Below are 20,472 nucleotides of genomic sequence, written 5' to 3' on the forward strand. Positions count from 1 at the left end.
AGTTGGAGCTGTGGGTGTGGTCGTTGCTGAGTGAGAGGCCTCCTGTCAGCTCTGATAACTCGCCACCCTGGCCTGGGCTTGGAATGGTCTTGGCGGTGACCATCTGTTTCCTTTTCCCTTCTGAGGTCGAATACTCCTACAGTCCCAAGTTTTATTTTGCACAGATTGTCGTCTATGTTATTCAGTTGTCGCCTTTCACGCAGGCCCACAGGTAAAGTTCGAAAATGCAACGGTAAATTAGAAATATGGTCTGGGTGATATTAAGTCGTTATTATTGATAGAATTAAGCCCAGAAAGTGTTTTGAATAGGAACGTGTTAAAACTTGTCATCAACTAAAAAGTGGAAATGCTGATAATGGAAAGAACTAGAAATCTGTGTAAACTTGTGGCTTACAAGTGGCTTGGATTGTAATTTTTAAAGGAAGATGCATATTAATAAAAGAATAAGGCATTGAAGCAGAATTAGACCCATTCGACTGATTGAGTCTGCTCCACCATTTGATCAAGGCTGATGTATTTTTCCCTCCCTGCCCCATTCTCCTGCCTTTCTGCTGGAACCTTTGATGCCCTTAATTCATCAAGAAACTGTCAATCTACTTTAAAAATATCCAATGACGGCCTCCACAGCCTTCTCTGGCTAAAAGAATTCTGCCTCATCCCCATTCTAAAGGTATATCTGGTTCTCTGGTCCTTGACTCTCCCACTACTGGAAACATCCCCTCCACATCCCAGTCTAGGCCTTTCATTATGCAATAGCTTTCAATGACATCCCTCCCTCATCCTTCTAAACTCCAGCTAGTATTGGCCCCGAGCTATCAAATACTCGTATGTTAATCCAATCATTCTTGTAAACCTCCTTTGGACCCTCCAATGCCAGCACATTCATCCTTGGATATGGGGCACAAAACTGTTCACAATATTCCAAATGTGGCTTGACCAGTGACTTAAAGCCTCAACGTTACATTCATATTTCATATTCTAGTTGTCTCGAAATGAATACGAACATTTGTAGCCTTTACGAATGACTTAACCTACAAATTAACCTTTTGGTAATCATACACCAACACTCCTGTCCCTTTGTACCTTAGGTTTCTGAATCCTCTTCCTAGCTAGAAAATGGTCTATGCCTTTATTTCTTGTACCGAAGTGCATGACTACACTTTTCTGCACTATATTCCATCTGCCACTTTACCCACCCCAAGGCTTTCCGCAGCTCCAATACTACTTGCTCTTCCACCTATCTTCGTATCATCTGCAAACATGGCTACAAAGCCATCAATTCCATCATCGAGATCATTAACAGAGAATGTGAAAAGTGATGAAACACTGAGCATTACGAACAGAAGCTAGGCTAATGAATGATTGACTGAAGATTATTTTTATGCTACTAGACCTTCCGTATAATTTATGGTTTTAAGAACAGATGTTTAACACGCAGCATTAAGATGATCTAAAGAAACTTTCAGCCCACTGTGCCTGCTTTGCCATTCATTAAGATTTTGGCTGATCTTTTGTCTTGGCACTTTCCTGCAATTACCCCATATCCATTGCTCATAGTCATAGAGTTGTACAGCATGGAATTGCGCCCTTTGGCCAAACCTGCTCGTGTTGATGAAGTCGCTAAACTTACAGTTTTCCCCATGAATGCACTGCTCACTGAGCAACAATTATTAAGCCCAGGGAGGTGCCGTTGCAGTCTGGCAGGCCATTTGTCAGGGAACCTCGCACCTTGGCCATGACGTAACAGATGAACACCAGGCCATTATCTCCCAGACTGTCGCCCATTTCATCAACTGCAATTCCCATCCTCCAGTTGATCTCCAGCCCACTTCTATCACCTTCCCAAAATCCACAAGCAGGACTGTTCTGACAGACCCATTGTTTTTGCATGGTCTCACTCAACAGAACTAATTTCCAAATGCCTTGATTCCATCCTATCCACCCTTGTCCAGTCCCTTCCAACCTATATAAGAGATGCTCTGAAGATGGGACTTTCCTCTCAAGGACATCTAGGATGTCCTCTTTCTGTGGTAATGGTCCCCTCCTTACTGTTATAGATGGGTCCTTCGCCCGGCAGACGGAATAAGGAAAGACCTCATCTTTCACATCATCTGCCTCTGCATTCAAAGCATAATTCTTCAACATTTCCGCCAACTCAAGGGATCCCACCACCAGTCACGTCTTCCCATTCCCCCTTTCGCTGGAGATTGCTCCCTGTGCATCTCTTTGGTTCACTTGTCATTTTTTTGAGAGAAATTCAACACTACAGCAATCCTTTTCTATCCATGTGACATTTAAAATACATGATTGTACCTACCTCTGCCACTTCCTCTTGAAGCTTGTTCCATATGCACACCACCCTCTGTGTAGGGGTAGAAATTGTCCCTTGGGGCCCCTTTATAAAAAATCTTACACCCTAACCTTAAACCTATGCCGAAAAATAGGCTCCTTGGCTGCAACCCGCCACAATCCATTTGGAGAGAAAAAAATTCAAATTTTATACCTCTGGGTGAAAAAAGCATGCTATCAGCCCGTCACTATTTAAACTTTTGTCTTTTTTTCCCCCCTACCAACATTTGATGATCTCAAGGTTTTTGCGTGCTAATTCTTCAACCGTGCACATTAACTTGCTTGTATACATAAACATCTCTGCATCCTACACAAATCAAGCACTGACATCCATCTTTGCATCATCAGCAAATGGATTATGCTTGATGTCCCCATCAAATTCATTGAAGTATTTTGTGAACAGCTGAAGCCTGGGCACTGGTTTCCGGTGGCGCATGTTCCCACTTATTTTTGCTATTGTCTGTCAGGATATTCTAAATCCATAATGGAATATAACCCTCAATACTGTGTGCAATATCAATGATATTGAATGATGTAGCCGGCTTAAAGGGCTGATGGATCTATTTTTGTTTTATTTTTACTTTTCGAAAGTCCTAAAGTTATATTTGCAGCTTCATTTATTTAATTTTTTAGACATCATCCCAGCTTGATAAAAGTGAAGCTCGCTGCAACACATGCACTTCCTACTGTACCTGTGTTTATATATTTAATTCTTAACCATTGTCTTGATCTTAAAGTTCACACTCTGGACACTGCATGCAATTGCTATTTGGGATGAAGCAGATAACTGGCAAATTTGAGGCAGAACTTGCACATGGAAATGTATGCACAGACCTCGTTTTATTAAATCTTGTTATTGATAAATTAAGGAAAGTGGGTACGGGCAATATTAAAATACTGTCCTTGATGTATTTTGAAGAGGTTTCCTTAAGGTGGACATCATAAAGGGATCTTGTGCTCTGTGTATAGTGAAGTTGTGTGACCAGTGAGATGACCGATAAAATGCCTTTTAATCCATTTTCTATAAGAACTTTTTTTTTTGTCCATGCTCCTACTGCCTCTATTCCATGACCTTCAACTTTGTTTGGTCTATTTTGTGACATTTTATCAAAAGATTAAGTACTTGTATATCATTCATCGGCAAAGCTCTTATTAACACACTAACATCAGAAAAAAACCCAGTTGAGTTCAACATTTGCCTTTAATGCATCTTTGTCAGTTTTCCATGAATACATCTGATTGTTATACAAATTTTCATCTGTAAAAGCTCCCTCGGCTATTAAACGTTTTAGGAGCTTGGTCTATTAGTGCCTTCACATTTTTATGAATATGGATATATGATTTGCTGTTTTCCTCTGGCACCATGCTCATAACAAGAGAACATTTCAAATGAAAGCTCATGCCTCCAGTTTAAACTTCTGCTTTCTTTGACCTGGTAGGCTGCAGTCTATCTGGACCTGGTAACTTATCTGCTTTGTACAAAAAGCCTTTCCTGAAGCTTGTGTTCTTTTAAAACGGGATCATCTGAAGTATCTCTTCCACTCATCCATTGTGAAGAAGTACTTGAATAGTACCATGGATGCGTTATCCTTTCTATCTTAAAATTTGATCTATGTGAACGTTGCATCACCTCACACAGTTCCTTATTTTCGATGGTTTTCACTTTTCACAATTTTGCTTTAAAAACAAGGTTTGGGTAAATACTTGTACTTCCCAAAATAACACTTGCTTTTACAAAAGTATTTGAAATAAATAAGTGTTTTCACAAATTCTCAAGGTTAAAACCCTGTTTGCTGAATGAATTAAAAAAAAATAATAATAATTTAAAAACTTTACTCATCCCCAGAGGGAAATTGGTCTGCCGACAGTCATAACACACTAGGTACACAAATTTTAAATTAAAAGTGAAAACAAAAAGAAAAAAACAAGTGACTCATGTGCACAGCGCCTGCACCGTAACAAATGACCAAACAAACAAACACAGACTTATCCCCTGGGTAGAGGATTCTAAAACTAAAGTGACCCCACACTGGGTCCCCCTTTGTTCTCCCACTGCCCCAACAGCGGTCCCCCACGTCGGGTCCCCATTGTTCTTCATGGTGTCCCCCCATGCCCCTCGCACTCATTGACCGCGAGGCTGCTGCTGAGGCTGCCACTGCCGAAGCTCCCATCGCCGCCACCGCCGAGGCTCCTTCGACCCAGACAGGCCTCGCCGCCCAGCTTCACCACAGTCCCTTGGGAGGCCTATGGGGTGAGTCGGGCCTACTGGGGCGTATTCCGGTCTTCGGTCGCCGTTCTGGGCGGTGGCGGCGCAGTTGTTCGACGGGTGAATCAAGCTCGCGCGGCTTTTTGGGACACTCCCGCCACACGCACGTCTCCTCGGGACACTCGTGACACACGTACGGCTCCCCGGAACTAAAGTCTAACTAAAGTTTAAAACATTTGAGAGCTGTATGAATCTAGGTGGAAATCTTACTTCCTGAAAGTAACCAACAAATTCATTGTCCACTTAAGTATTATTGAACTATTATGCAAAAAAAAGTTCAGTTACATGAAAAATGTTAGGCAAACAATTAAGTCTACCTTATCATATCATATCATATATATACAGCCGGAAACAGGCCTTTTCGGACCTCCAAGTCCGTGCCGCCCAGTGATCCCCGTACATTAACACTATCCTACACCCACTAGGGACAATTTTTACATTTACCCAGCCAATTAACCTACATACCTGTATGTCTTTGGAGTGTGGGAGGAAACCGAAGATCTCGGAGAAAACCCACGGGGAGAACGTACAAACTCCTTACAGTGCAGCACCCGTAGTCAGGATCGAACCTGAGTCTCCGGCGCTGCATTCGCTGTAAAGCAGCAACTCTACCGCTGCGCTACCGTGCCTACCTTGTGTGGATTATTTTTATTAAGCATAATGGAAATGATTTTTTTTAAATACCCAAAATGTGCAATGAAGCTTCAGGTCATGAACACATGAATTTGATATTTGTATTTCAATGGACATTGTTGAGCTAAACTCAAAGTAGATTTGTCTCCGTGTGGGGGGGGGGGGGGGGGGGGGTCTGGTTTTCTTCCTTTGCCACAGGTGTGGTGTTGAATGTTATTTGTTAATTGGGGGGATATTTCATTACAGACATGGCAAGCCCAGTAAAAGACAATTACAGAATGAGAAGCTACAAGAACAAAGCATTAAACACTCAAGAAATGCGAAGACGACGAGAGGAAGAGGGAATTCAGTTACGAAAACAGAAAAGGGAAGAGCAGGTGCGCAAGGAAGAAAGCTTTGAAAATACTTAATGCAGAGGCTCAGCTACTTTTTTCACCTAATAGTTTGCTTTTCCTGTTAATATTCTAGTTGTTCAAACGCAGAAATGTGGCTGTTCCTGGAGATGATGAAGTCATGTTTGAAAGCCCCATTCAGGATCCTGATATAAGTTCAACTGTGGTATCAATGCCAGGGGTAAGTGAAAGGAATTAGAATGATTTGATGTCTTTGATGTAATTTTGCACTAAAAGTATTAATCCTCCTATGCTCTCATAGGAAAGTGTAATCACAGCTGAAATGGTACAGATGATATTTTCAGATGATCCTGATCAGCAGCTTGCTGCCACGCAGAAGTTTCGGAAATTGCTTTCAAAGGGTAAGAATCTGTTGGTGTATTGGGTTGTGGGAAAATCAGTATATGGTCTGGATTTTGTGGGAGGCACATGTAATTGATACTAGCCTTTGGAAATGTCTACTAAACTATTACAAATCTCCCAGCTCAGGAGGCCCCCTGGCATGATTAGAATGAGCCAAATCCACCATTTACTTTTATAGCGTAGATGATGACATTGATATCGATACTGTCTTTTCTGTTTGGCAAAATATGTGTGATGTGCTACAGGGATCAATGCTGGGGGCATCGACTTGTTAAAATTCATGTAAATAATTTGGATGTGGTTCTAGACAAAGATTGGAAAGTAAATTGATCAAATGACCTATGGTAGCTACAAAGGGATATAAATAGGTGAAGGGAGTAGGCAAAGACATGATCCGCATATTTATGGGGAAAATTTGGAACTGTCCATTTTGGCAGAGAACAATATCTTGAATACTTGTATATTGAGTTGATCTTAATGTGTATGAAGGAACTATTATTATTTTGTGTCATCACACAACTGTTTGCCATTAGTGACCAAATTTTAGTGCCATATCGTTGGCCTCTGCAAGATACTTTACAGTGCATGTGTCATGCAGCATGTCACAGCTCAGGAGATGTTCCATAGTCTGATAACAGCACGGAAGAAGCAGCCTGTTGGTGTGATGGACTAGGCTACAACCAAAACTCTCTAAAATGTCTTGCTGTCTCGGGCAGGTCTGTTACCCAACCAAGCTGTGATGCATCCTGTGGCGGGATGCTTTCCATGATGCCACTAGACGTTGGTAATAATCATTGGAGACATGCCAAACTTATTTGATTGTCTGAGAAAGGCCTGGAGCGCAAGAGGTGGTTTTCATGACACCAAAGATCAACACAAAGAGTTGGAGTAACTCAGCAGGACAGGCAGCATCTCTGGAGAGAAGGAATAGGTGATATTTCGGGTCAAAACCCTTCAGACTCATGACACCATCTTTTGGTCCAAGTTCCATCCCACTAAAATGTCATCTGCAAACATATAAATGGAGTAGAGCAGAATTTGGTGTTAAAGTCGTGAGTGTAGTCAGGGCTGAGAACACATTATTGTAGAGCACTGTGCTGAGAATTTTTGTGGAGGGTGTGATTTGAAGCTTGTCCTTGCCGGTTGTGGTCTTGTGTCAAGAACTATGATTCAGTTTGGGGGGGGAGGGGGGGGGGGGAAGTGGTTGCTGATGCCTATGTCCAGGAGTGTGGAGATGAGCTTCATTGGGATTATGGTATTGAAGGAGTGAATGGAAGGGAATGGTTATTTTTAAGGTAAATCTTCTAATCTCTGACAATTTATGTTTTAATGTGTTCAATGTTTTCACAAAAAAAGTATTTCAGGCTTTTTTTGTGCATGGCATGCTTGATCTGCTTATCTTGGTTTTTTTTTTGAGTGATACACATAATATGGGAATTTTGAGTATTTGCACAGGGAGTATCAACAAATGAACCATTGTTATGAGATCTGGGATGAGTGTTATTGACTTAATGCTGATGAGATTACCTGCCTCAGTACTATTCTCCATTTAGAGTACAGGTTCTTGTATTCTAGCCACTAGATGATGCTAGAAAGCAACCATTATGGATAGACCCTCAGCATAGGTTTATTCTGATGGTTTGCTCTTTGACGAGGAAAACCGTTTTTCTTTTCTAGTTCCTTCCTCTCACAACTCTACATTCGGATCTTTTTTCACATGCATGTCCATTTGCGTTTTAATATTTACACATTAAAAGCATTATGCAAAGTTAATTTCTAATCCTAAATGTAGCAATGGAATCCTAATGCATTTTGGACTTTGGATTGTTTGTTTAATGTTTTTACATTTTTCAAGATTTGGCTGTCTGACAAATCCATTTATCAATCTTCCTTTAACAGGCTTGCCTGTTAAGGTATAGAAAAATCCTATGTTGTAATTGTATACATTTTATAATTCAAGGTACTTTGCTTAACGTATTAAATAGGTTTATTCTTTTGCAAATATACACAAATATTTTATTTGCCGTTTTTCTGATCTGTTTGTCATAAAATGGTATAATTGTGGAAAGGTGCAATTGTAGGATTGTAATTTCTGAGATTTCACAATTTTGCCTTTTAGAACCCAATCCTCCCATAGATGAAGTTATAAATACACCTGGTATTGTGCCAAGACTTGTGGAGTTTTTGAAACGGAATGAGAATTTTACCCTACAAGTGAGTATATTTTGAAATGTAAAATACTGCCTTTACAACAATGTCTTGACATGTTCCATGGAACTACTGGGTTTGTTGCAAGAGTGCATTTATTTTACAAGGATCGACTTAGATTTTGTCATAGAATGCATACATTTCCATTCCTGAATTTGGTTGCAAGTCTCTTTGTGCTTTGCACTGACCTGATTTTTTTCTCTCGTTTTTAAATTTCATATGAGCTGTTCAACCCAAAACATAGAATTAGATTTTAAAAATTCCAGTATTCTTAGTATTCTTTAGAAATGTATTGAGTTTTCACTCGCAGGTTATTTCATATTCTAACATTTGCAATGAAAAATTGCCTTTGTTGTAAATAATTCAAAGGAAATGTTTCATCTTGTCCTGAACACCATAAAATGTAATATGTAGAAAAGTGAACTAAAGCTTGTACCTTAATGTTCATATAACAGAAAAAAATACACTTTCTATTAATTATTAACCTGTGCTATTTTACATTTCCAGTTTGAGGCTGCATGGGCTTTAACAAACATCGCCTCTGGAACGTTTCTCCATACTAAAGTTGTTATACAAGCTGATGCTGTACCGATCTTTATTCAGCTGCTTAATTCCGAATATGAAGATGTGCAGGAGCAGGTATTCCTTTTTGTTTTAAAGACGTGCATTTTCCCCCCGATATTTCTATAGTTTTTTAATGCCCATTGTCCTATGGAGAGAACAAGATTATACTAAAATGTTAAACATGAAAAATAGGTGCAGGAGGAGGCCATTCGGCCCTTTGAGCCAGCACCGCCATTCATTGTGATCATGGCTGATCGTCCCCAATCAATAACCCGTGCCTGCCTTCTCCCCATATCCCTTGATTCCACTAGCCCCTAGAACTCTATCTAACTCTCTCTTAAATCCATCCAGTGACTTGGCTTTCACTGCCCTCTGTTGCAGAGAATTCCACAAATTCACAACTCTGGGTGAAAAAGTTTTTTCTCACCTCAGTTTTAAATGGCCTCCCCTTTATTCTAAGACTGTGGCCCCTGGTTCTGGACTCGCCCCACATTGGGAACCTTTTTCCTGCGTCTAGCTTGTCCAGTCCTTTTATAATTTTATATGTTTCTATAAGATCTCCTCTCATCCTTCTAAACTCCAGTGAATACAAGCCTAGTCTTTTCAATCTTTCCTCATATGACAGTCCTGCCATCCCAGGGATCAATCTCGTGAACCTACGCTGCACTGCCTCAATTACAAGCATGTCCTTCCTCAAATTAGGGGACCAAAACTGTACACAATACTCCAGATGTGGTCTTACCAGGGCCCTATACAACTGCAGAAGAACCTCTTTACTCCTGTACTGAAATCTTCTTGTTATGAAGGCCAACATTCCATTAGCTTTCTTCACTGCCTGCTGTACCTGCACGCCAACTTTCAGTGACTGGTGTACAAGGACACCCAGGTCTCGCTGCACCTCCCCCCTTGCCTAACCTAACACCATTGAGATAATAATCTGCCTCCTTGTTTTTGCCGCCAAAGTGGATAACCTCACATTTATCTATATTATACTGCATCTGCCCACTCACTCAACCTGTCCAGGTCACCCTGCAACCTCCTAACATCCTCTGCACGGTTTACACTGCTACCCAGCTTTGTGTCATCCACAAACCTGCTAGTGTTGCTTCTAATTCCCTCTTCCAAATCATTAATATATATGGTAAACAGTTGCGGCCCCAACACCGAGCCTTGCGGCACTCCACTCGCCACTGCCTGCCATTCTGAAAAGGATCCGTTTACTCCTACTCTTTGCTTCCTGTCTGCCAACCAATTTTCTATCCATGTCAACACCCTACCCCCAATACCATGTGCTCTAATTTTAGTCACCAATCTCCCGTGCGGGACCTTATCAAAGGCTTTCTGAAAGTCTAGATAAACAGAAAATTAACATGGTTTTGGTTACCTTAGTTTGAACATAAGTGCAGATAGGGAATTGAAGGTTTGGGCATTTTCTGCTGTTCAGAATTAAAGCAGTGAACGATTTTGTTGGAAAATAATATCGTGGATATTGATTACATTTTGTTTTATTGTACATTAATATTTTGCTTTTAAATTAGAAATTATGATTTTTATAGTAGTAAATGTACTTGAAAAAACACTGATAACAAACTGTTTTGTCTGTTAATCCTTCTAATAGTGCCCACAATAATAACACCATGCACAAGCTTTAAGATTGTTCCAAAATAACCTTTATTGCATGTCTATGATTTTAATCTAGCATATTTAAAAAGAAAATCACAAAGCAATTTAATTAGAAATTATCATTGCTTGTAACATTTTAATCACTGAAAATGTAACTTATGTGGGCATTTTTGTATTGTCTCATAGGCAGTCTGGGCATTGGGTAACATTGCAGGTGACAATGCTGAATGCCGCAATTTTGTGTTGAACTGTGGCATTCTTCCACCCCTTTTACAGTAAGTTTATAGCAATCAATTATCAAAAGTATACACGAGTTATTTGTTCATATTGCTTAAGATGATTTGAGAAGAAACGGGGTACTGAAGTTCTGTTACTGCTTTTGTCGTTTCATAGTGGAGGTCAAAATGGAGATGGGCGATAGCGTTGATAATGTAGTCCTGAATTGTTGCAATGTATCCAGGGGAATGAAATTGAGTGAATGCACATTGGCAATGATACAGCAAACACTTTCTTGTGCATTGTTACTTTTTATTAAATATTCTAACTATACCAGTTGTGACAAATGTCACATTTTATAAATTTGGAGTATCAAGAAGCTGGCCATTTGCAGCAGTGTTTTAGTGTGAGGATAGGCTGCTTAACACAATGAGGAACATGCAAGGTAGACACAATGCTGGATTAACTCAGCAGGACAGGCAGCATCTCTGGAGAGAAGGCAAGGGTGACGTTTCAGGTCTAGACCTTTCTTCGGACTGATGTTAGGGGAGTGGGCGCGACAGATAGAATGTAGTCGGAGACAGTAAGACTAGTGGGAGAACTTGGAAGGGTGAGGGGATGGAGAGGGGGAAAGCAAGGGCTATTTGAAGTTAGAGAAGTCAATGTTCATACTGCTGGGGTGTAAGCTACCCAAGCGAAGTATAAGGTGGGGTTCCTCCAATTTGCGCTGGGTGTCACTCTTGACAATGGAGGAGGCCTAGGACAGAAAGGTCAGATTGTGAATGGGAGGGCGAGTTAAAGTGCTGAGCAACCGGGGGTTAAGGCAGACTGAGCGGAGTATTCAGTGAAACGATGGCCGAGCCTGCACTTGGTACAGACGTTGACACCTGGAACAGCAGATACAGTAGATGAGGTTGGAGGACGTGCAAGTGAACCTCTACCTCATCTGAAAATACTGTTTGGATCCTTGGATGGAGTCAAGGGGGGGGGGGGGTAAAGGGACAGGTGTTGCATCTCCTGCGGTTGCTGGGGAAAAAGGAACATGCAAGGCTGAATTGATCATAGTTTCCTTTTCTTCCTTTACTTGAGATCCCACAGAACCACATTGATGCTGACATATTAATAGAGCAACCTTCCTGTAGATTTGTGTGGAAAGAGACTTGAATTTTAGTTTTCATCACAACTTAGTTTTAGTTGTTGTGCAGCTATGCATAAACGTTCAAACATTCGAATATTTATAAATCTTTATCGTAGTACATAATTTCATTTGACATTCAATGTAACTTACTGATTGAAACTTCTCAAATGGTTGATATTGAAGCCATTTTGAGCAAAGTATAGTTATTCCTGTGGCTCGAACAAAATTGAATTATTTTTCTTCTTCTGTTTATGCAAAATATTTTTTTCCTTGCAGGTTGTTAACCAAGTCCAATCGACTTACTACAACAAGAAATGCTGTGTGGGCTTTGTCAAACTTGTGCAGGGGCAAGAATCCACCTCCAGATTTTGAAAAGGTATATTTTGTGCCTTTATTATAATATATATATATATATATAAGTAAACAATGGCCTAGAATTTATCCATAGATATACTAGTGTGTTTCCACGTAACTGACACCAACTTGTAGATTTCCACTAGACCAAGTGGCATCGTTGGGCCATTCCTCGTAGAGGGGGGACAGGGAAGGGGAGGGTGTGACTGAGGAGCCCTGGACCCAAAGCCTCTCCTATATTGGTGTAGCACCCTCCACCCCCCACTCAATTCCCCTTATCTCTCCCCCCCCCCCCCCCACTGACCCACTCCATCCCCCCCTACGCACCCCCACTTGCGCCTCACCTGCTCCCACTCCCCCAGCCCTGTCTCCACCCCAATCCCCCCTCCCCACTCTTCCTGCCCACACTGCACTCTCCTCCCCATCCCAATCTTCTCCTCCCCACCCCCACTTTCCCCCACTATTCCCTCCTCCCCACTGCCACTCTTCCTCCACCCTCTCCTCCCCGACGTCCCCCACCTCCCTCCTTTCACCCACTCTCTCTTCCCCCCCACCCCCCCATTTTCTCCTCCCCAGCCCCACTCTTACTCTCCACCACCCCCCCTTTCCCCACCAGCCCCCCTCTCTCCTCCCCCACTCCCTGCTTCCCCCACTCTCTCCTGTCCCCACCCTCACCCCCCTCCTACCTCCACCCCCCTCCTACCCCCATCCTCCCCTCCACCCACTTACCCCCCACTCCCCTCCGTGGAGCCGTTAGCGGCGAAAGCCAGTTACTACTGGAGACGGGCAGCGCTGCGGCGGCTGTGGCCTAGCCGAGCTGGGATTACTTACGGCGGTTGTAGGGGAGAGGGGAGAGAGAAGCGAGAGGAGAGGGGAGCCCATGATTGCGAGCGGACGGCTCCACTAATGGCGTCCATCTTGTTTGTGCGAGTGAAGAGAGAGGCAGCTCTTGGGAAAATGTCTTTAGAAAGGAGATTTTTCAACTTTAAAACCTCTAACTTAAAAAACATAAGACTGATTGAAATGAAATTGTTATCTGCACTGGCGGCGAGAGTGGTGATTAAGGTGGTGCAAAAATTGTGGTGCTACGATTTACCGTTTTGCCAAAATCACAGATAGGTACGGATATATATAAACATAGCACAAAAAGTAAGGACATTTGTGTTTGGTAGATTATTTCTTTGTTGTAACAATGCTTCTTGGCAATAAATCTTATACCTGTTTATTTCCCTTTTAAATGGTCCCACATTTGTAAGGAACATGCATTTGTGGGATGAGCAGCAGAGCTGAGTATGTGGGTTGCGCCCATGAAAAATCTGCCAAATCTTCTCTGCCAATGCCAAACAGCTTATTCTGCCATTGACTCTTGTTCGGTGTTATTTGGTGGATTGGATGATTGAAGTCTGAAGAAACAAGACATATTGGCAATTTAACAATTTATTCATTTAATAAACAGGAGCCTCAGTAGCGTGTGGAAGAACCATACACAGCCACAACAGCCTGGCACCTCCTCCTCATGCTGGTCACCAGCCTGGTCACACACTGTTGTGGGATGGCATCCCATTCTTCAACCAGCATTTGTCGCAAGTCAGCCAACGTGGTTGTGTTGGTCACTCTGGCACGAACAGCACGCCCAAGCTGATCCCACAAGTGTTCAATGGGGTTGAGGTCAGGACTGCTGGCAGGCCATTCCATCCTCTCCACTCCCAAATTCTGGAGGTAGTCTCTGAGAAACCCTGCTCTGTGGCGGCGAGCATTGTCATCTTGGAGGATAGAGTTCGGTCCCAGACTGGAGATATGGGATTGCCACTGGTTGTAGAATCTCATCTCGATATCTCTCCGCATTGAGATTGCCTCCAATGATGACAAGCCTCGTTTTTCCAGTGAGGGAGATGCCGCCCCACACCATCATACTGCCTCCACCAAAAGATGTTACTCTATCGGTGCAATAGACAATAGGTGCAGGAGTAGGCCATTCAGCCCTTCGAGCCAGCACCGCCATTCAATGCGATCATGGCTGATCACTCACAATCAGTACCCCGTTCCTGCCTTCTCCCCATACCCCCTCACTCCGCTATCCTTAAGAGCTCTATCCAGCTCTCTCTTGAAAGCATCCAACGAACTGGCCTCCACTGCCTTCTGAGGCAGAGAATTCCACACCTTCACCACTCTCTGACTGAAAAAGTTCTTCCTCATCTCCGTTCTAAATGGCCTACCCCTTATTCTTAAACTGTGGCCCCTTGTTCTGGACTCCCCCAACATTGGGAACATGTATCCTGCCTCTAATGTGTCCAATCCCCTAATTATCTTATATGTTTCAATAAGATCCCCCCTCATCCTTCTAAATTCCAGTGTATACAAGCCTAATTGCTCCAGCCTTTCAACATACGACAGTCCCGCCATTCCGGGAATTAACCTAGTGAACCTACGCTGCACGCCCTCAATAGCAAGAATATCCTTCCTCAAATTTGGAGACCAAAACTGCACACAGTACTCCAGGTGCGGTCTCACCAGGGCCCGGTACAAATGTAGAAGGACCTCTTTGCTCCTATACTCAACTCCTCTTGTTATGAAGGCCAACATTCCATTGGCTTTCTTCACTGCCTGCTGTACCTGCATGCTTCCTTTCAGTGACTGAGCACCAGGACACCCAGATCTCGTTGAACATCCCCTCTTCCTAACTTGACACCATTCAGATAATAATCTGCCTTTCTATTCTTCCTTCCAAAGTGAATAACCTCACACTTATCTACTTTAAACAGCATCTGCCATGTATCCGCCCACTCACACAACCTGTCCAAGTCACCCTGCAGCCTTATTGCATCTTCCTCACAATTCACACTACCCCCCCAGCTTAGTATCATCTGCAAATTTGCTAATGGTACTTTTAATCCCTTCATCTAAGTCATTAAGCAATCAGCATAGCGTTCTCCGCGTCTTCTCCACACTTTGACCCTATGATCCAACTGCCGTAGGCAGAATCTGGACTCATCGCTGAACATAACGTTCCTCCACATGTTCAGGTTCCAGTGCACGTGTTGCCGACACCAGCGCAAACGGGCCTGACGGTGAAGGGCAGTCATGGCAGGCCTCCTGGCAGCCCTATGATACCGGAGATCGGCTGCGTGCAGTCTGTTCCGAATTGTCTGGGCAGAGAGCCGTCGGCTATATCGTCCTGCAAACCTTGACTGCAAATCTTCGGGTGTCGTCTTCTTGGGACGCCCACTTCGCGGCCTGTCTCTGACATCCCCCGTTATATGGAACTTGGCCTTCACTTTGGAGATGGTGCTAGGGCTCACTCCAAATAATGCCGCAACTTGGTTTTGCGGAACACCAGCTTGAAGTTGCCCTATCGCACGGGCCCTATCCAGATCAGTCAAACGTGGCATGCCGATTCTTGGAGCAGACACCTACTGACCACTGTAGCAGGGCCCATGCTCACAGATGCTGCCAATCAGGTGCCAATCAGGCACCTGATTGTCAGCACCTGGGGGTACCAGAAGCTCAAAACAAGAGTCAATAGGAACAGCAGAATAAGCTGTTTGGCATTGGCAGAGAAGATTTGGCAAATTTTTCATGGGCGCAACCCACATACTCAGAGGTGAGCCCATACGCACAGACGCACCACGCTGAAAGCCTTCAATAAATTAGTAGGAGGGGGGTTGCACGAGCTCTTGTCACATGGGCATTTTGACGTCACACGCTGAAGGCCATGGAAAAAACGGCTGGAATTTAAAAAAAAAAACTAAAACCTCTGAGAAAAAAATCATTTTCGGCAAGCGTCCAGCGGTGTGATTAAGGAGGTGCAAAAATTGTGGCGCTACGGCTTACCGTTTTGCCGTAATCAGCCGAAATCAGTGATAGGTAGGTAGGTAGATATATATTCACAAGATCTGAGTTTTAGTATATAGATATATAATATATATAGATAGATAGAGATATATAGATGTTTAGGCAGATGTCCCAGAATTACTCAGGTGTACAAAGTATTTGGAAAGATTATACTCTGAATTTGGAGTCTAGTGAAGTTGGGGCTTTTTTCTATCACTTATTTTGTGATAAGAATAATCTGCCTGACTATCTATGCCAACTGTTTATTTGAGAGGGTTGCATGTAATTTAAAAAAAAAAAGATATCTCAATCTTCCAAACCACAAATGTTGAAAATCCTCACTAAAAATTGAAAATGCTGGAAAAACTCAGCAGAATCATAGAAAGAGAAACGGTTAATGCCTCAAGCCCAGGAACTTTCATCAACACTGAGAATAATGTTTTATCTTTTTATTTAATGGAGTTGAGTTTAAAATTCTCAACATTTAATGGTTGTGCTGCACCGTGTGGCCCCAAAACTACATGTAGATCTTCACCATTGAGGATTGGTCAACTTTATCTTTGGAGAACAGTACAGCATTTCCTGAAATGTCTCACTGAAAACTCTTGGTTACTGTGCCGAAGCTCCTAGGATTATGGAAATGTGGCTTTATGTAAATTCTCCTATACAATTTAAAAACATTTTTCAAGATCATTATATCATTAGTTTAATTGACAGTTTGGCTGAGTAGTCATTGAAATGAATGATTATAACATGTGTATGTGTAAGGCAAAATGATTTCGGCAGCTAAAGAACACAAATTACAGAGAAATCCGATTTTGAGAATGGAACTTTGGAATAACCCGAGGACTGCCTGTACATTTCTGATGATATTTTAAAGTTCAAGATGGCACATTCTCCAAAATTAATCTTTCCTGGAAGTTCATATACCTTCATCCTATTGTCAATTCAATTAATGGGACTGTAGGATCCAAATTGGTCAAAAGAATCTCAATTTCTACAATAGTCTTAAAGCACATGTAAAACTATTCTGTTTTTGTGGATTAATCAGTATATTTCTCTCTGACCATTTGTATTTCCCTCTTTTAGGTATCACCCTGTTTAAACGTATTATCAAGACTGTTGTTCAGCAGTGATCCTGATGTTTTGGCTGATGCCTGCTGGGCCCTTTCTTATCTTTCTGATGGACCCAATGAGAAAATACAAATAGTCATTGATTCAGGAGTTTGTAGGCGATTAGTGGAACTTTTGATGTAAGCAACTGTACATTCTTTAACAAACCATCTTTGTTCATAGAAACATAGAAAATAGGTGCAGGAGTAGGCCATTCGGCCCTTCGAGCCTGCACCGCCATTCAATATGATCATGGCTGATCATCCAACTCAGTATCCCGTACCTGCCTTCTCTCCATACCCCCTGATCCCTTTAACCACAAGGGCCACATCTAACTCCCTCTTAAATATAGCCAATGAACTGGCCTCAACTACCTTCTGGCAGAGAATTCCACAGATTCACCACTCTGTGTGAAACAAAAAAAATCTCATCTCGGTCCTAAAAGACTTCCCCCTTATCCTTAAACTGTGACCCCTTGTTCTGGACTTCCCCAATATCCGGAACAATCTTCCTGCATCTAGCCTGTCCAACCCCTTAAGAATTTTGTAAGTTTCTGTAAGATCCCCCCTCAATCTTCTAAATTCCAGCGAGTACAAGCTGAGTCTATCCAGTCTTTCTTCATATGAAAGTCCTGCCATCCCAGGAATCAATCTGGTGAACCTTCTCTGTACTCCCTCTATGGCAAGAATGTCTTTCCTCAGATTAGGAGACCAAAACTGTACGCAATACTCCAGGTGTGGTCTCACCAATGCCCTGTACAACTGCAGCAGAACCTCCCTGCTCTTATACTCAAATCCCCTCGCTATGAATGCCAACATACCATTCGCTTTCTTCGCTGCACCTGCATGCCTACTTTCAATGATTGGTGTACCACGACACCCAGGTCTCGTTGCATCTCCCCTTCTCCTAATCGGCCACCATTCAGATAATAGTCTGCTTTCCTGTTCTTGCCACCAAAGTGGATAACGTCACATTTATCCACATTATACTGCATCTACCATGCCTTTGCCCATTCACCTAACCTATCCAAGTCACGTTGCAGCCTCCTAGCATCCTCCTCACAGCTAACACTGCCCCCCAGCTTCGTGTCATCCGCAAACTTGGAGATGTTGCATTCAATTCCTTCGTCCAAATCATTAATATATATTGTAAATAGCTGGGGTCCCAGCACTGAGCCTTGCGGTACCCCACTAGTCACTGCTTGCCATTCTGAAAAGGACCCGTTTATTCCTACTCTTTGCTTCCTGTCTGCCAGCCAGTTCTCTATCCACATCAATACTGAACCCACAATACCGTGTGCTTTAAGTTTGCATACTAATCTCATGTGGGACCTTGTCGAAAGCCTTCTGGCAGTCCAGATATAACACATCCACTGGTTCTCCCTTATCCACTCTACTAGTTACATCCTCGAAAAATTCTATAAGTTTCGTCAGACATGATTTACCTTTCATAAATCCATGCTGACTTTGTCCAATGATTTCACCACTTTCCAAATGTGCTGCTATCCCATCTTTAATAACTGACTAGCATTTTCCCCACTACCGATGTTAGACTAACTGGTCTGTAATTCCCCGTTTTCTCTCTCCCTCCCTTTTTGAAAAGTGGGGTTACATTAGCTACCCTCCAATCCTCAGGAACTACTCCAGAATCCAAAGAGTTTTGAAAAATTATCACTAATGCATCCACTATTTCTGGGGCTACCTCCTTAAGCACTCTGGGATGCAGCCTATCTGGCCCTGGGGATTTATCGGCCTTTAATCCATTCAATTTACCTAACACCACTTCCCGACTAACCTAGATTTCAATAGACAATAGACAATAGGTGCAGGAGTAGGCCATTCAGCCCTTCGAGCCAGCACCGCCATTCAATGCGATCATGGCTGATCACTCTCAATCAGTACCCCGTTCCTGCCTTCTCCCCATACCCCCTAACTCCGCTATCCTTAAGAGCTCTATCCAGCTCTCTCTTGAAAGCATCCAACGAACTGGCCTCCACTGCCTTCTGAGGCAGAGAATTCCACACCTTCACCACCCTCTGACTGAAAAAGTTCTTCCTCATCTCCGTTCTAAATGGCCTACCCCTTATTCTTAAACTGTGGCCCCTTGTTCTGGACTCCCCCAACATTGGGAACATGTTATCTGCCTCTAATGTGTCCAATCCCCTAATGATCTTATATGTTTCAATAAGATCCCCCCTCATCCTTCTAAATTCCAGTGTATACAAGCCCAATCGCTCCAGCCTTTCAACATACGACAGTCCCGCCATTCCGGGAATTAACCTAGTGAACCTACGCTGCATGCCCTCCATAGCAAGAATATCCTTCCTCAAATTTGGAGACCTAAACTGCACACAGTACTCCAGGTGCGGTCTCACCAGGGCCCGGTACAACTGTAGAAGGACCTCTTTGCTCCTATACTCAACTCCTCTTGTTACGAAGGCCAACATTCACTCAGTTCCTCCATTTCATTTGACCCCCGGTCCCCTGCTATTTCCGGCAGATTATTTATGTCTTCCTTAGTGAAGACAGAACCAAAGTAGTTATTCAATTGGTCTGCCATGTCCTTGTTCCCCATGATCAATTCACCTGTTTCTGACTGCAAGGGACCTACATTTGTTTTAACTAATCTTTTTCTCTTCACATATCTATAAAAGCTTTTGCAGTCAGTTTTTATGTTCCCTGCCAGTTTTCTTTCATAATCTATTTTCCCTTTCCTAATTAAGCCCTTTGTCCTCGTCTGCTGGACTCTGAATTTCTCCCAGTCCTCTGGTAGGCTGCTTTTTCTTGCTAATTTGTACGCTTCATCTTTTGTTTTGATACTATCCCTAATTTCCCTTGTTAGCCAGTTGATGCTGCCTTTACTTTCTCGTTCACTTTTTTCTAGCAAAAATTGTACTCTTATTAAAGACTTGTGGGTGCCACTGACAGTTGAATTGTAGAATGTGCTGTTTCCATTCCCTGCATATAATCTCCAACTTGTCAAATTGAATTCTTGAATTAAGTAGTTAATTGTGAATTTGTAATCTCATGAAATTGCTTTCTGTCATAAATACTATCAACCTAAGCCTAAAGTACCTTTGATCTGATGTAAATCATTGTATTGTTTGATAAGTTATGGAGTCAAAGAGTGATATGGCGTGGAAACAGACCCTTCGGCCCAACTTGCCCACCAACATGTCCCAGCTACACTAGTCCCACCTGCCCACATTTGGTCCATATCCCTTCAAACCTGTCCTATCCATGTACTTGTATTAACTGTTTCTTAAATGCTCGGATGGTCCCTGTCTTAACTACCTCAGAGGTGGCCCTAGAAATTGTGGACGCATTGGTAATCATTTTTCAAAGTTCTATAGAATCTGGATCTGTTTCTGTGGACGGGAGGGTAGCCAATGTAACCTCACTTTTTAAGAAAGGAGGGAGAGA

The 20,472-nt window shown here is 42.6% G+C and overlaps 1 protein-coding gene across 1 annotated transcript in view; it reads left to right on the forward strand.

The window, feature by feature from the left end:
* Nucleotides 1-20,472, forward strand: part of kpna5 (karyopherin alpha 5 (importin alpha 6)) — a 35,151-nt gene that overhangs the window by 605 nt on the left and 14,074 nt on the right. The window contains exons 2-9 of the mRNA XM_078399637.1: nt 5,495-5,625; nt 5,717-5,821; nt 5,903-6,002; nt 8,123-8,217; nt 8,719-8,850; nt 10,585-10,673; nt 12,029-12,128; nt 17,027-17,190. Coding sequence (XP_078255763.1) covers nt 5,497-5,625; nt 5,717-5,821; nt 5,903-6,002; nt 8,123-8,217; nt 8,719-8,850; nt 10,585-10,673; nt 12,029-12,128; nt 17,027-17,190 — 914 coding nt within the window. The 5' untranslated portion in view covers nt 5,495-5,496. The remainder of the gene's footprint in view (nt 1-5,494; nt 5,626-5,716; nt 5,822-5,902; nt 6,003-8,122; nt 8,218-8,718; nt 8,851-10,584; nt 10,674-12,028; nt 12,129-17,026; nt 17,191-20,472) is intronic.

Source organism: Rhinoraja longicauda, chromosome 5, assembly GCF_053455715.1.
Source record: "Rhinoraja longicauda isolate Sanriku21f chromosome 5, sRhiLon1.1, whole genome shotgun sequence".
Taxonomy (NCBI): domain Eukaryota; kingdom Metazoa; phylum Chordata; class Chondrichthyes; order Rajiformes; family Arhynchobatidae; genus Rhinoraja; species Rhinoraja longicauda.